Consider the following 13,416-nt stretch of genomic DNA (forward strand, 5'->3'; position numbering starts at 1 on the left):
TTAAGGCCGGTTTCAGTGAAGAGCTTGCTGGCCTGGATAGTAAGGAAGGGGTTTCAAAATACAGCAGTTTATAAAAAACAGTCCTTGTGAGCCGTGAAGTTAAAGAAGGGCAGTCACAGAGCTGCTCCCAGTTCACCTGCTTGTGCTAAGAAAAAATAAAATACAAATTGCTTCACCCCCTCCAAGCCCTTAGTACAAGGCAAACCCCATATACCAGAGCCACCGTGGCATAGACAGGACAGTGGCAGTGCACACGGGGGAAAGGTACAAAAGGAGACGTCTTTAAAATCTCTTCAAAATCATTTTTGTATAGAGAAGTAAAAGCAACTCAGACGATATGAATTCAAACCTCAGTGTAGAAATCTATCAAAGTTGGTACAGTGTCCAGGCACAGGGCGAAACCCCACCTCACACCATCCCTGGAGAAGGAGGAAGTGATTATAAAACATTATTGCTGGAGAGGCCATTCTCAGTAGAACCAGAGAAGTTTCAGGGGTTGGGGGGCAGCTGCCCAGGCCTGGGGAGACTGGAAGGGCAGGAGGCGCACAAGGAATCTTCCGTGGCCCCTTGGACACTTCCACCCTTGGATGGATGGATGGATGGGTGGATGCTGGCATTGTCTGGAGGGAGCTGCTGTCCCCCAATACTCTCAGAACAAGGAAAATCAGGTTGTGGGGTGGGGATATGGATGAAAAGAGGCCCCCACGTGACCCTGCCTGCCCTCCCCACCCCCACCCCCAGCTCCACTGCCGAAATATGAGTGAGAGATGGCTCCAGTGTGGGGTGCTGGCCTGGCCAGGCGGGTTCGTGGGGACACAGGTGGAGCACTCCAGCCTCTGCCTCTGGGGAGGGTGAAGAGCTGGCAGCCTGGGGGGAGCTGCAGGAGGAGGAAGGAGGCCCAGAGGCTCTGGCAGGGGCTAAGAAAAGCAGGCGGGACCCCTCAGGACCCTCTTGCCATCCTGCACCAGCCAAGGACGTGGTTCCAGTTTCAGTCGGGTTTGCCCCTTCACCCCTAAGCGAGGCCTCTGGGTCACAGTAGCAGTTGGGAGGCTGGGCCGGGAAGCGGGGCAGAGGAAGGGATGAGCGCGCCTAGCAGAAGAGCTTGACAAAGCAGTTCTGACAGTAAGGCTTGTCGTTCTGCTCCTTGAAGGTGCCCTTGTTGAGCTGCTTGAGGCAGAAGGCACAGACAAAGTGCTCCGGGTGGAACTTCTTGGCCATGGCAGTGATGCAGCGGCCCGTGATGGGCTTCTGGCAGCCAGAGCACAGCGAGCCCCGCCGCTCGTGGTAGTGCACCTCACAGTAGGGCTGCCCGTCGTGCTCGAAGAAGCTGCCGTTGACAAATGGTGTGAAGCATTCCTGGAGACAGAAGAGGGGTGGGGCAGGGGGGGCAGGGGGCTCAGGCTGGGGCTGGGGGCTGAGGCAGCTCCCAGGTGATGGGCAGGAGACCGTCAGGGTCATCACACTCGAAACGATTCCCCCTTGCTGAGCATCCTCTACGTGCCAAGTGTGGTGCTAAACGCTTATTGAAGTCTCCCAATGACCTTGACTTGCCACTGCTAAGTTGCACTGCCTGAATTCAGACACGGGTCTTACGCCTGGGCACTTCAGTAGGTGGCTTAACGGTGTGCCCAGAAACCCTGGTGTCGAGAAAAGGGTTCCAGGGTCAAACTCTGCATCCTAGATTCCCATTTGGAGATCCAAAGGCATGCTTAGGTATTAAAGGCTCTGAGAAGTCTGGCAATGAACAGTTTCCCAAACTTATTTGATCAGGGGACACTTACTGGATCTCTAATAACATCTGGGGGACATTACCCCCCAGAATGCAGTCTGGAAACCATTGCCCATTTCTGCTGAGGCTGCTAAATGTTTGCATTATCTCATTTCACTCTCACACACCCTTCTCCCGAACATGACCCGTCTCAGGGCTGCTGCACAGGACCACCTTGCTCTTGGTTTCTGCCAGCCTCAGTACGAGCCCTGGCCCAGGACCTACTGGACTTGAAGGAGTGTACCCCCTGCCTTCTCACCTCATTAATACCCCCAAACAGGGCCTGTAAATCAGATTCAGAAAGTACAGTGAGGTAGGCCCTTCTCTCCCCACTGCTCGGCTGCAGGAGGAGGAAGGAGGCCCAGAGGCTCTGGCAGGGGCTAAGAAAAGCAGGCGGGACCCCTCAGGACCCTCTTGCCATCCTGCACCAGCCAAGGACGTGGTTCCAGTTTCAGTCGGGTTTGCCCCTTCACCCCTAAGCGAGGCCTCTGGGTCACAGTAGCAGTTGGGAGGCTGGGCCGGGAAGCGGGGCAGAGGAAGGGATGAGCGCGCCTAGCAGAAGAGCTTGACAAAGCAGTTCTGACAGTAAGGCTTGTCGTTCTGCTCCTTGAAGGTGCCCTTGTTGAGCTGCTTGAGGCAGAAGGCACAGACAAAGTGCTCCGGGTGGAACTTCTTGGCCATGGCAGTGATGCAGCGGCCCGTGATGGGCTTCTGGCAGCCAGAGCACAGCGAGCCCCGCCGCTCGTGGTAGTGCACCTCACAGTAGGGCTGCCCGTCGTGCTCGAAGAAGCTGCCGTTGACAAATGGTGTGAAGCATTCCTGGAGACAGAAGAGGGGTGGGGCAGGGGGGGCAGGGGGCTCAGGCTGGGGCTGGGGGCTGAGGCAGCTCCCAGGTGATGGGCAGGAGACCGTCAGGGTCATCACACTCGAAACGATTCCCCCTTGCTGAGCATCCTCTACGTGCCAAGTGTGGTGCTAAACGCTTATTGAAGTCTCCCAATGACCTTGACTTGCCACTGCTAAGTTGCACTGCCTGAATTCAGACACGGGTCTTACGCCTGGGCACTTCAGTAGGTGGCTTAACGGTGTGCCCAGAAACCCTGGTGTCGAGAAAAGGGTTCCAGGGTCAAACTCTGCATCCTAGATTCCCATTTGGAGATCCAAAGGCATGCTTAGGTATTAAAGGCTCTGAGAAGTCTGGCAATGAACAGTTTCCCAAACTTATTTGATCAGGGGACACTTACTGGATCTCTAATAACATCTGGGGGACATTACCCCCCAGAATGCAGTCTGGAAACCATTGCCCATTTCTGCTGAGGCTGCTAAATGTTTGCATTATCTCATTTCACTCTCACACACCCTTCTCCCGAACATGACCCGTCTCAGGGCTGCTGCACAGGACCACCTTGCTCTTGGTTTCTGCCAGCCTCAGTACGAGCCCTGGCCCAGGACCTACTGGACTTGAAGGAGTGTACCCCCTGCCTTCTCACCTCATTAATACCCCCAAACAGGGCCTGTAAATCAGATTCAGAAAGTACAGTGAGGTAGGCCCTTCTCTCCCCACTGCTCGCTCCCGGCCCCCTCCAGAGGAGGGCTGGGGGCCCCTTACCCGACACACAAAGCACTCAGGATGCCACAGGGTGTTAAGGGCCGAGATGTAGTTCTCCAGGATGGCTCGGGCGCAGCCGCCACACTTGGGGGCGAACATGTCAAAGTAATCCTTCCGGCAGTAGGCCTTGCCGTCTTTCTCGTGGAATCCTGAGGAGGGGGGGTGTGGGGGGCAGATGAGGCCTCCAGAGGAGGAGCCACCCTGACTCCAGCCTCAGCAAGGTCTCCCACCATGCCCCCGCCTCCCCAATGCTCCAGGTGACAGCGAGTGAGATGGTACCGCTCAGTACCTTCAGGCCCGAAGAAGGCTCCACACTGGGCACAGAAGAAGTGCTCGGGGTGCCACGTCCGGTCAAGGGCTGTCACCACTTTCTGTGAAAGCAAAGTGTGGGACCAGAGCTGAGCGGCTGCCCCACTGGACAGATCCCACAGTTGAGACCTACAGGTAAGGCCGTCCTTCCACCCCACCCCCAGCCCCAGCAAAGGAAAGAGTATAACACTCCCAAGATGGGGGTCTCTCCCAACTGTGCTCTGAATACCACTGAGAATTCTGACTTACTGAAGGATGTGATATGGCAGGCACACTCTGTCTCCTTTAATCCTCATGTGCAGTTGAGATCATAGGTTCTATTGTGACTCCCATTTTACAAGGGAAGAAACTCAGGCTCAGAGAGGCTAGATGTTGCCCTCGCATCACACAGCAGGAGAGTGAGGGAGCCCTCACTTCACTCCATTTACCTGGGCAGGGCTCCTAATCTCTGGGAGGCTCAGCAGAAGGGAATCGGGGATGAGAGGTAGCACTGCTTAATGTGCATTAGGACGGGCCATGCATCCGGCCTGAGTGTGAATCCCAGTTTCCAAGCTGTGTGAGCTCGGCCATGTAATGTGACCTCTCTGAGCCTCAGGTGGCACCACCTGCACCCAGGAACTCACATCCAGGATGGGCCCGTTGCAGTAGTAGCAGCGCGGAGAGAAGAGGTTGTGATAGTCCTTTTCACAGTAGGGCTGTCCATCCCGCTCAAAGAAGTTCCGGGATCCGATCTCCTCCTGGCAGTGGGTGCAGACGAAGTGCTCTGGGTGCCACGTCTTCCCCATGGCGGTCACGACCTGAGGAGAGAGGCAGGATACGGTTCAGGACACAGGTCTGCCACAAAGCACCCTCCCAGAGAAGCCAAGGTCCCGTGCCCACCTACCGCTCCCTCCCCTGCCCCACCCACCCCATTATCACCTGCCCCGCGATGGGTTTCTTGCAGGCCCCGCAGACCCCCTTGGCGACCGTGGCGACCCCCAGTTTGTTCAGGTCAGACTGCAGGCTCCCCAGCATGCTGTCAAGCTGGCTCCCAGGCTTTGGGGGCCCTCCCGGGGGAGAGCTGCTCCCTGTCTTCCCCTGGGCCATGAACTGTGGAGAGAGGGGAGAGGGCAGGTGAGGACATCTGGGCCTTGGGGATGAGGTTCGCAGCACCAGGGGCTCTCCCCTCTCCTAGACAGATGGACTGAAGGAGGCAGGAAGTGCAGCCCCTCCAGGGGCTTCAGAAGCCCTCAAGGTGGGAGTGGCATCTGCAAGACATTCTGGTGTCAGAGGGGCTCACGGTGGGCCTGACCGAGCCCTGGGAACACATGGCAAGCAGCACATTGAGCCCCAGCCTTGGCACTGACCCCTCCCTCGTCCTGCCCTTCAGGGCTGCTCTGGCTGGCGTTCGGAGGCCAGCCGGCCGCCCAGCACAGCTCTCCGTCCGCTCTTTGTTCCAGGCCCTGGATCTTAGATAGGGGAGGAAACAAGAATAAGAATTTCTTTTTTCTTAATTAAGGAAGAAAGAATAAGAGACCTTGTCATCGGACCATTTCACAAAAAGGACTTTAGGATGAAATGAAAGGATGGATTTTTTTTTCCCTACTAGCAGTACCAAAATCAGGAGAAAAAGTCTAGAGAAAAACAACCACGAGAGAGAGGCCCAGGGAGAGATGAAGAGGGAGAGAGAGGTAAGCCAACCAAAAGGTGCAGGACTTAGGGAAGGGAGGTGATGGGGCTGGAGAGCAAGGAGGCCTCACCAGGTACTGGGTCTGGGGCTGAAGCGGGGGAATAGGTTTTGGTTTTCCTTCTGGGAATGGCTTCCTCAGATGGAGCCTGGGGCAGGACCGAGGGGCAGCAGGAAGGGGCAGGCAGAGGGGAGGCCCCACGGGGAAGAAAGAGGGCAGCTGATGTCTCGGGGGTGAGAGCGTGGATATCAGGTTAAGCGAGGGTCCAGGGTCAAAGCCAGGTCTCAGGAAGGACCATGGTACCATGCAGGGCTTCTGGATGGAGGAACAGAGGGGATGTGCATGTGTGCAGAGTGGGAACACCACTTGAGCATAAGGACGGGGACAGGTAGGGCTGGTGTCAGGGCCCCGGGAGGCCTGCCTGCATCGGGGGGAAGAGTGGGTCCTCGTCCGTCTGGCAGCCCATGGACCTCACAGAGTGGGGCGCAGGAGTGGGCGGGGTGGGGCCCTGCACACCGTCTTCCCGTGGCCCCGCCCCAGCACTCTGGAGCCCGGGGGGACCTCGAGGAAGAGCCGAGGGCCCCAGGGTGGAGGAGGTGGGCGGGCTGGGCCGGGGAGAAGAGCTGCTGGCCGAGGCGTCTTTGCGATGCTGGAGCAAAGGGCCGGGAGGAGGAGGAGGAGGCAGAACAGAGAAGGTCCTTCTCAGGGGAATGGGAGAGCCAGGAGGGAAGACAACCTGGGAGGAAGAAGAGAGGGAGAGAGATGAAGGCCACGGCGGAGGAAACATCAGCTCAGCAAGTAGGGGCTCCCTGGGGCCCTCCCACTCTGACACCAAGAGTGAGGCTGGCCTCACAAGGCCATGGGATGCAGGACCCCCCCACACATGCCAAACTTCCCATCTGGCCGCTGCTGGGGAAGAACTGGAGGACCTCCGCCCTGGCCCAGCCCTGGGCAGCTACTCACTACCTTCTCTACCAGCTGCCCCCTAGCCCGCCTCCCACACGGCTGCACAGTGATGACAACGCCCTCGGTCAGCCAGTCCTGGGCAGAGGCCCCCGCGGCCCCCACGGCCTCCTCCACCTCCGGCTGGATGCCCAGCCGACCCTGCAGCTCCGCGATGAGCCGCTCCTGGGATGGGGTCCTGCTCAGGGTGGCGGGGTCCAGCCGGCGACGAGGGGAGGGCTCCCGGGACATGGGGTGAGCGTGGCCGGTCTCCCGGCTCCTTCTGATCATGGAGCGGATCTGGGGGGTGGGGGAGGGAAGCTGTCACAGGCCACTCTGGGCTCAGCAGATGCTGCTCAGTCCACACTCAAGAGCCCCCAGGAAGGGTGGGCAGGACCAAACCACCAGAGAAGAGCCAAGCTGAGCTAGGGTGGAGGCAGGGGGCAGAGCAGGCTCCAAGTCAGCCCTGACCTTGGGTAAGACACTTCACTTCCAGGGCCTCAGCTTCTCCATCCTTGAAATGGGGTAACGGTATTTTCTCAGCTGCCTTACAGGGTTATTACAAGAATTATTTGAAAGAATGTAAGTGGACATTCTTGAAAGGGCATAAGAATTTCCCTTCCTCCCTCCCTCCCTTCCTTTTTTTGATTTGTAGTAGAAAAAATGTGGTCTTTCCTTACAGTAAATCCTTCAACCAGGTTTTTTTTTTCCTTGTTTACATTATAACCTACTTGTTTCTAGCAGTTTGGTTATTATTATTATTTTTTGGCCACGCTGTGTGTCATGCGGGATCTTAGTTTCCTGACCAGGGATCAAACCCGTGCCCCCTGCACTGGGAGCGTGGAGTCTTAACCACTGGACTGCCAGGGAAGTCCTGGTTTGGTTATTTTTGTTGTTGTTTTATTTTACTTTGTTTTTGAAAAGGGCCTAAAATTTTAATCAAGAAGCGAATAATAACTGTTAACGTCAGCCACGGCTTATTGGGGACCATGTGCTATGTTCTTTCTAAGCACCTTCCAGGCATTACTTCATTTAATCCTCTGGACAGCTCTGGGGGAAATGGTCTATTACCCTCATTTTAAAGAAGAGAAAACTGAGGCTGGTGCGGGCGTTGCCCAAGGTCACCCAGGGAGCAAGTGTTGGAGGCGTGGTTTGTATTCAGTTCTATCTGGTTCCCAAGCCCATGCTTTTCACCATTCCACACACATCCCATCAGGATGTCAGGGGAAGCTCATCTGAAGTAAAAAGCCTTAATCAAGCAAGAGGCAGGGTGCCACTAAGGGCCCAGGGAGCTCCGCCGGCCCCACAGAGCCCACTGCCCAGGGCTGGTTGTCAGGGTCTCAGGCCACGGCATCTCGGAATCGGCTGCCCAAGCAAACATGCGCAGAGTGGGAGGCTGCATGCAATTAGCCAGGCGTGGTCCACGTGCGGCCTGCCGGGGCCATGCCTAGCAGCCGTGCGAGCTCACGCCTGCCTGGCCAGAGGTGGAAATCCTCTCCGTGGTGTTGGGTGTGTCCACAACCACAGCCTGTGGAAGTTCTGGCCGTTCCCTCCTGGCCTCTGCAGCGGCTTCGGTGGTGCCCTCTGGCCTCCTGGGGGTCTTGGGTCCCTGGGCTGGCCTGACCAGGCTGCCCCCCGTGGCCGTCTCTCCACCTAACTGCTCCTCCTCAACTGGGGCATGGCATCTGCTCTCTGGCTCCCCTGGCTCTGGCCTTGCCCTCTCCTCCTGCTGTCCACGTGCCTTCGTGAGACTCCAGGTATCCGGTAAGATAGCCTGACGGTCCACGGCCATGGCGGCTGGCTCGATTACTTCCTGGAAGCTGGGCGTAGCTCCCCGGAGGGACTCAGGCCTAAGCGCCTCCAGAGCCCACGGCCACTCCCATGTGGCAGCCACGGCCTCTCCTGGGCACAAAGCGTTGGCCGACAGCACTTGGGGTTGCCCAGCCTCCTGGGGACCTGTGCACCCAGCGTGGGGTAGAGCGTGGCCGGGAGGCACCCTGGAGAGCTCACTCACCAGGCTCGCGTTTGGTGGGTCCCTCCAAAGGCGAGCCTGGCTCTCTGCACCCAGTGGCCCCAGAGAACTCTCCGTGGAGGGAGACCTTGAGTTGGGGGTGTCAGGCATCTCCCCAAGGCCAGTCAAATCAAGCCAGCTGGGGGCCACACTGTCCTCAGGGCAGAGGACCTCCAGGGTGTGGCCGTGGCCTCGAGGGGAGGGTTTCCTAGGGGGTGGCAGGAATACATAGGGCCCAGGAGGAGGAGAAAGTATATGGTGTGGGGATGGAGCTGAGCTGGGCAGCAGCCTTGGGGAGCTCAAGGCCACAGCAGAGGAGCTGGTCTGGAGGAGAAAGACAAAAGACAGAGGGGAGAGGAGAGAGAGTTGGGAGAGATGAGGAAGGAAGCCCACTGCAAGGGGCAGGCTGGGCCTCAGGGCTCTGCGAGTCCCCGTCTACACTGACAAGACCATCTACACTGACAAGACCAAGGTGGTGGCGAAGCTGAGGCATGAGGACTGGCCCTGGAAGAAGACCCAGCCCCCAGAAAGGTTTTCCTGGGCTTCATATCCCTGGCTCCCATCAAACCCAGGCAGCAGAAAGCAGCCTCTGAGCCATGCCTGTCGGGCACTGCCCCCCGCCAATCCAAGTACAGACGAGGGAGAAAAAGCTAAGGTGAGGTGGGTCACGGGGAGGTCAGCCCAGGCACCAATCAAGGAACAGACAGCCACAGGCAGTTCTCGGCTCTGTCTCTCCCAGACAATCCCAGCTCTCCTACATCCCCCGAGACCTTACTCCAGGGGCACAGTGAGAACCAGCGCAGCTTCTCAAGGGATCTCAGAAAAGCAGCACAGCCTAAAGGGTGCTGGGGCAGGGCTCCCTCGGGCCAACTCCTGAGTCCAGTGTACTTGCTCCTGACGGTGGCCACTCAGAACCACTGGCACATGAGGGCCACAAGCCCAGGCCGCTCCCATCCCCCCCACCCCGTGAAACCCCAGCCGAAGGGAGGCTTGGAGGCACCAGTGGGGCCAAGAGCCGGCTCCCCTCCTCCGATTCCCTAAGTCATGCCCCTGCGGAAGGGTGGAGTCAGCAACTGTTGGCGAGTTCAGTCACCATCAGTCCCCATCAAAGCACTGCATCCTCTAAATAAAACATCTCGGGTCTGGCAGGCCTGGGGAGGAGATAGGGCGCCTCATGCAGGACTGGCCCAGTAGCCTGACGGGTGAGGTTTCCCAGAGAGAACTTGTGGGGACTCAGAGGCCCGTGGAGGATGGAAGGAGGACGGAGAAAGAGGCCTGTGGATTCAGGAGCCAGAGGCAGAAAGAAAGGATGTGTTGAGGACAGCCAGCCAGCGTGGGAGATGGGGCTCCAGGGCAAATGACCTCTCGGCACAGGATCCCACAAGGCCCAGCAGAGCACCCCCTCCCCTACCAAGAGCAGCCATCGACACAGGGTCCTTTGTCCCAGCCTCCTGATCCCTCGCCTGGGTGGCTGGGAGCTGAGAGCACCCAGGGAAGAAGGAATGTCCTGCTGAGCACGTCCTGTCTTCACAGGCTGAGAGGCAGCTCAGTCCCCACGTGGCCGCCCTGGCCCTCCCTCCCCCATATCCTGGCAAGGCCAGGGCACTGCCTGCAGGGTCCCAGGCTCAGGGAGAGGCACCCAAACACGCAGGGGCCAAGTTCCAGCTACTCATGCTGAGGTACAGGAGGGGAAGGATGGGGGTTCTGAGGGGCCAGGGCACGGAAGAGGGACCTCAGGGCACCTTAAAATCCGACAGCGAGGCCATCAGCTCGTCCAGCTCCCTGGTGGCAGAAGAGGCGGAGATGCGTGTCTGCTGCTGGCTGGAGGTGACTCGCTGGGGGCTGCTCATCTCGCCCTGGTTCACAGTGATGGCGGGGCTGCATGCAGGCATGGCATCAGCGGGGACCCCAGAGGCCAGCCCGTGCACCCCCAGCATGTCCCTCCCCTCCCCAGGGGATCAACAACTCAGCTCTGACACTGGGGTCCTGCCACTCCCAACCCTAGGGAAGCCCACCAGTTCCCAGTCTCTCCTGGGGACACATCGTTGGGAGGCGCTGCTGTCAGCCAGCAAGACAGAGCACTGAGGTGAGCTGATGGGAGAGAGGCAAGGTCAGCTCAAATGGCACTTCTTTCCAAGAAGACCAAGTCCAAGCCTGCCCGTTCAACAAGCCCCAGCATCCTGTGTATCCTCCACAACACTGCACATACATGTGAGGTTGTTCCAACAACACAGTAACACCAAGGAGAGCTAAGACTCGGTAGACACTTACCATGGGTCCTGTGTGCACGTGCTTTACGTGTGTTATTGGGTCTCACCCCTACTGAGGTAGGTGGTCTTATCCCCCTTATCCCATTTCCCCTTATCCCATTCTACAGATGGGAAGACAAAGGCTTGAGAGACAACACTTAGTAAGTGCACAGCCAAGATGTGAACCCTACTGTGTGGCTCCAAAGCCTGTGCTGACAGCTGCTGGGCTACAGGTGCCCTCAGCGTGCACAGTGTCTGTCCTTCCTGATGGATAGTGGCTCGTTGAAGGCAGGCATGGTGTCTGCGTGACTCGTCACCATACCCCAAGGCCTGATGCAGGGCTTGGCAAACAACAGGCACTTCAGAGGGAACAGGTGACACTGGGGATGAGACGGCAGACTCTGGAGCATGGGACAGGCTGGGCGAGACCTTCCTCTGCCTGGGAGGGCCCAGTGGAGACTCACACGGGGCTGGGCACAGAGCTCTCCAGCTCATCCAAGAGACTCTCCACACTGGGCCGCACGTCCTCCAGGCCCCGGCCTCCGTTCCGCTTGGGCTTCTCTTTGGTCAGTGGCCCAACTTTGCCCCCCAGCGGGCTGTTATTCTCCGGGATGCCGTAGTGGGGGCTCAGAGCCCCAGGCAGTGGGGGGCTTGAGTTGGCCTCATCTTGGGAGAAGGAAAGAGAAAAGCTGCTCAGCCCTGAGCCCTGCAGGGATCCAGAGGCCAGCAGATGGGCCTGGTGGGCCTGACCTAGTCCTACCTGCAGGGTAGCCTGGGGGGTTATGCTGCACGGCGTTCAGCTCCAGCAGCAGGCGGTCGAGTTCAGAAAGGTTGCTGCCCAAGGAGGAGCTCATGACAGTGGGTGAAGGCTCAGCCGACTTCTGCTTGTTGGGGAAGCTTTGAGAGGCAAAGGGAAGACCTCGGTGAGAGACGCTCCCCAGCTCTGGCGGCCCCCAAATCCTCAAGGAGAATAAGGCAGAGGGGATACAGCGTCTCCACCAGCCAGAGGACGGAGAGTGGGGAAGTGATGTGGCAAGAAGAGGGGAGGAAGGAAGTCTTGCTTCAGTTCTTGAACCTTCCTCAACGCAGGGCGATGTGAGAGCCAGCCCAGCTGCTGCATGGTGATGGCAGGTAAGGCCACCGGGCCAGTTGAGAGGCCTTCTGCCGTCTAACCCAGTGACCCTTGAGGCAGAATCCCCCTCCCCTCCAGCGCTGTGCCATGTCTGTCCCTGGCCTCAGTGGCCTCTGCCCGCCGATGCACAGGATTCCCAAGCAGGGGGGGGGGGCTGGGCAGTACCTGTACACGTGCTCTTCCTCGCCGGCTCGGGGACACGGAAGGCCGACGCCGTCCTGGGGGTTGGAGGCACTGGAAGTTTTAGCACTGGAGCCGTACACGGGGGACGGGGATGGAGGCTGCAGGAAGGACAGTGCTCAGAGCCTCCCCGGGGAGGAAAAGGAACAGCCAGAGTCACCCCCGGAAGGCTCCTGCTCACAGCCAGTCTCACCAGGGAGTTTCCACACTCTGACCAGGAGACAGGTGATTAACACTTGGTCACTGCCCCCTCATGTGGCGGCGGTGGGTGGGGAGAGCCAGACGCTTCCTGCCTCTTCTCCCTACTTCCCTGATCGCTAGCTCTCCGAGCCACTGCCAGACAAGCTCCTTGTGCCCTGAAGCTGACTTCCGAGGCCCTGTCCCCACCTTACCTGCTGGTGGATGAATCGGGAGGTGCTGGGCTGCCACTGGTCTAAGGGGTCAAGGACCGTGCCATTGAGGGCCTCGCTGGACGGGGGTGGAGGGACAGGGGGTGGCACGGCAATCTCCTGGTATGTGTGGTTTCCTGTTGGGTACGAGTAGGGGGTCTCCTCAGACAAGAACACAGGCCGTTTGGAGATGTGGGAGGTCGTGGACTCCAAGTCTGCCAGCAGGGCGTCTGCAGAGAGAAGGCACGGGGAGCGGGTAAGAAAATGGATCCTGGGGACTAAGTCTCCAGTGGCAGCGCCCTCCCTGCCTACACCCAAGAGTTAATGACTTCTGAGCACCTGCCCCGCCCATGGGATAAATGACTAGCTTCAGGTCAGGAAGGTACCAGCCCAGACCAGCCTGGCTAAGGACAGCTCCCAAAGCTCTTCTCCCCAGCCACGCAGAAGGTGCTCTGGAGGTTCCTGGGGCCGCCCTGAGGGCTCTCCTACCTCTGGGAGCCGGGCACCTGCATTCCCTTCCGACAGGGCTGTGCAGCTGGCTGGCTGGCCGGCTGGGAGTCAGAAGTACCTGCCTGGAACCCGCACTCTGACTCCGCAGGGCAAGGCGGAGAGAACGGGCGGGAGGGGCCCCACGTCACGGGGAGGGGCCTGGGCACTGCCAGGTCCCACTTAATTTCCAAGAGCTTAAGCCGGCTCAGCCCCCAGCCTGGAGGGGCCCCTGGGGTGGTACCCGCCCTCCTGACCAGGTAGAAGTCGAACCTCAGGCTCCAAGCTCCTCCCTGAGTCTCCGGGCTGCTGTGAGGAGTGTGAGGGACACAGCTGGTGCAGCGTTCCCGCCCCCCCACACCCCGCCCCTGTCAGCAGAGAGGGGCAGGACTGCTCTGTAGGCTGTTTCTGCGGAAGCCTGGCAAGCAGCCTGGCCCCAGAGGCTCCAGGGCCCCACTATTCTGCTTTTAACAGCAGCAAGGGAGCCGAATCAGCCCTCAAATGCAAGCTTCCACTACCCTGGCACTAGGCAGCCCGCAGGGGGCCCTGCATGTCCCCAGACCCCAGACAAGAAGGGTACAGCTGGAGGGGTGGGGGCAGGAGCTGCTGATCCTGCCCTCCTGGGACCCTCAACGGCCCCACAGCCTGGCCCTACATGCCATGCCCTCATTCCT

At 59.0% G+C, this 13,416-nt stretch overlaps 1 protein-coding gene across 3 annotated transcripts in view; it reads right to left on the reverse strand.

Moving 5' to 3' along the window:
• Nucleotides 1-265: 265 nt before the first annotated feature.
• PXN (paxillin) overlaps nt 266-13,416 on the reverse strand; it is a 45,740-nt gene continuing 32,589 nt past the window's right edge. The window contains exons 2-12 of one of the 3 annotated variants that reach the window (XM_007448179.1): nt 12,260-12,486; nt 11,853-11,968; nt 11,316-11,452; nt 11,020-11,221; nt 10,049-10,184; nt 5,033-5,134; nt 4,605-4,775; nt 4,310-4,483; nt 3,667-3,748; nt 3,378-3,526; nt 266-1,356 (exon numbers count right to left, since the gene is read on the reverse strand). In XM_007448179.1, coding sequence (XP_007448241.1) covers nt 1,090-1,356; nt 3,378-3,526; nt 3,667-3,748; nt 4,310-4,483; nt 4,605-4,775; nt 5,033-5,134; nt 10,049-10,184; nt 11,020-11,221; nt 11,316-11,452; nt 11,853-11,968; nt 12,260-12,486 — 1,763 coding nt within the window. In that variant the 3' untranslated portion in view covers nt 266-1,089. Of the gene's footprint in view, nt 1,357-2,320; nt 2,588-3,377; nt 3,527-3,666; nt 3,749-4,309; nt 4,484-4,604; nt 4,776-5,032; nt 5,135-10,048; nt 10,185-11,019; nt 11,222-11,315; nt 11,453-11,852; nt 11,969-12,259; nt 12,487-13,416 lie in introns of those variants that run through there. The other 2 variants (XM_007448181.1, XM_007448180.1) reach the window with 2 other exon arrangements.

This window comes from Lipotes vexillifer, unplaced genomic scaffold (assembly GCF_000442215.2).
Source record: "Lipotes vexillifer unplaced genomic scaffold, Lipotes_vexillifer_v1.1 scaffold236, whole genome shotgun sequence".
NCBI lineage: Eukaryota > Metazoa > Chordata > Mammalia > Artiodactyla > Lipotidae > Lipotes > Lipotes vexillifer.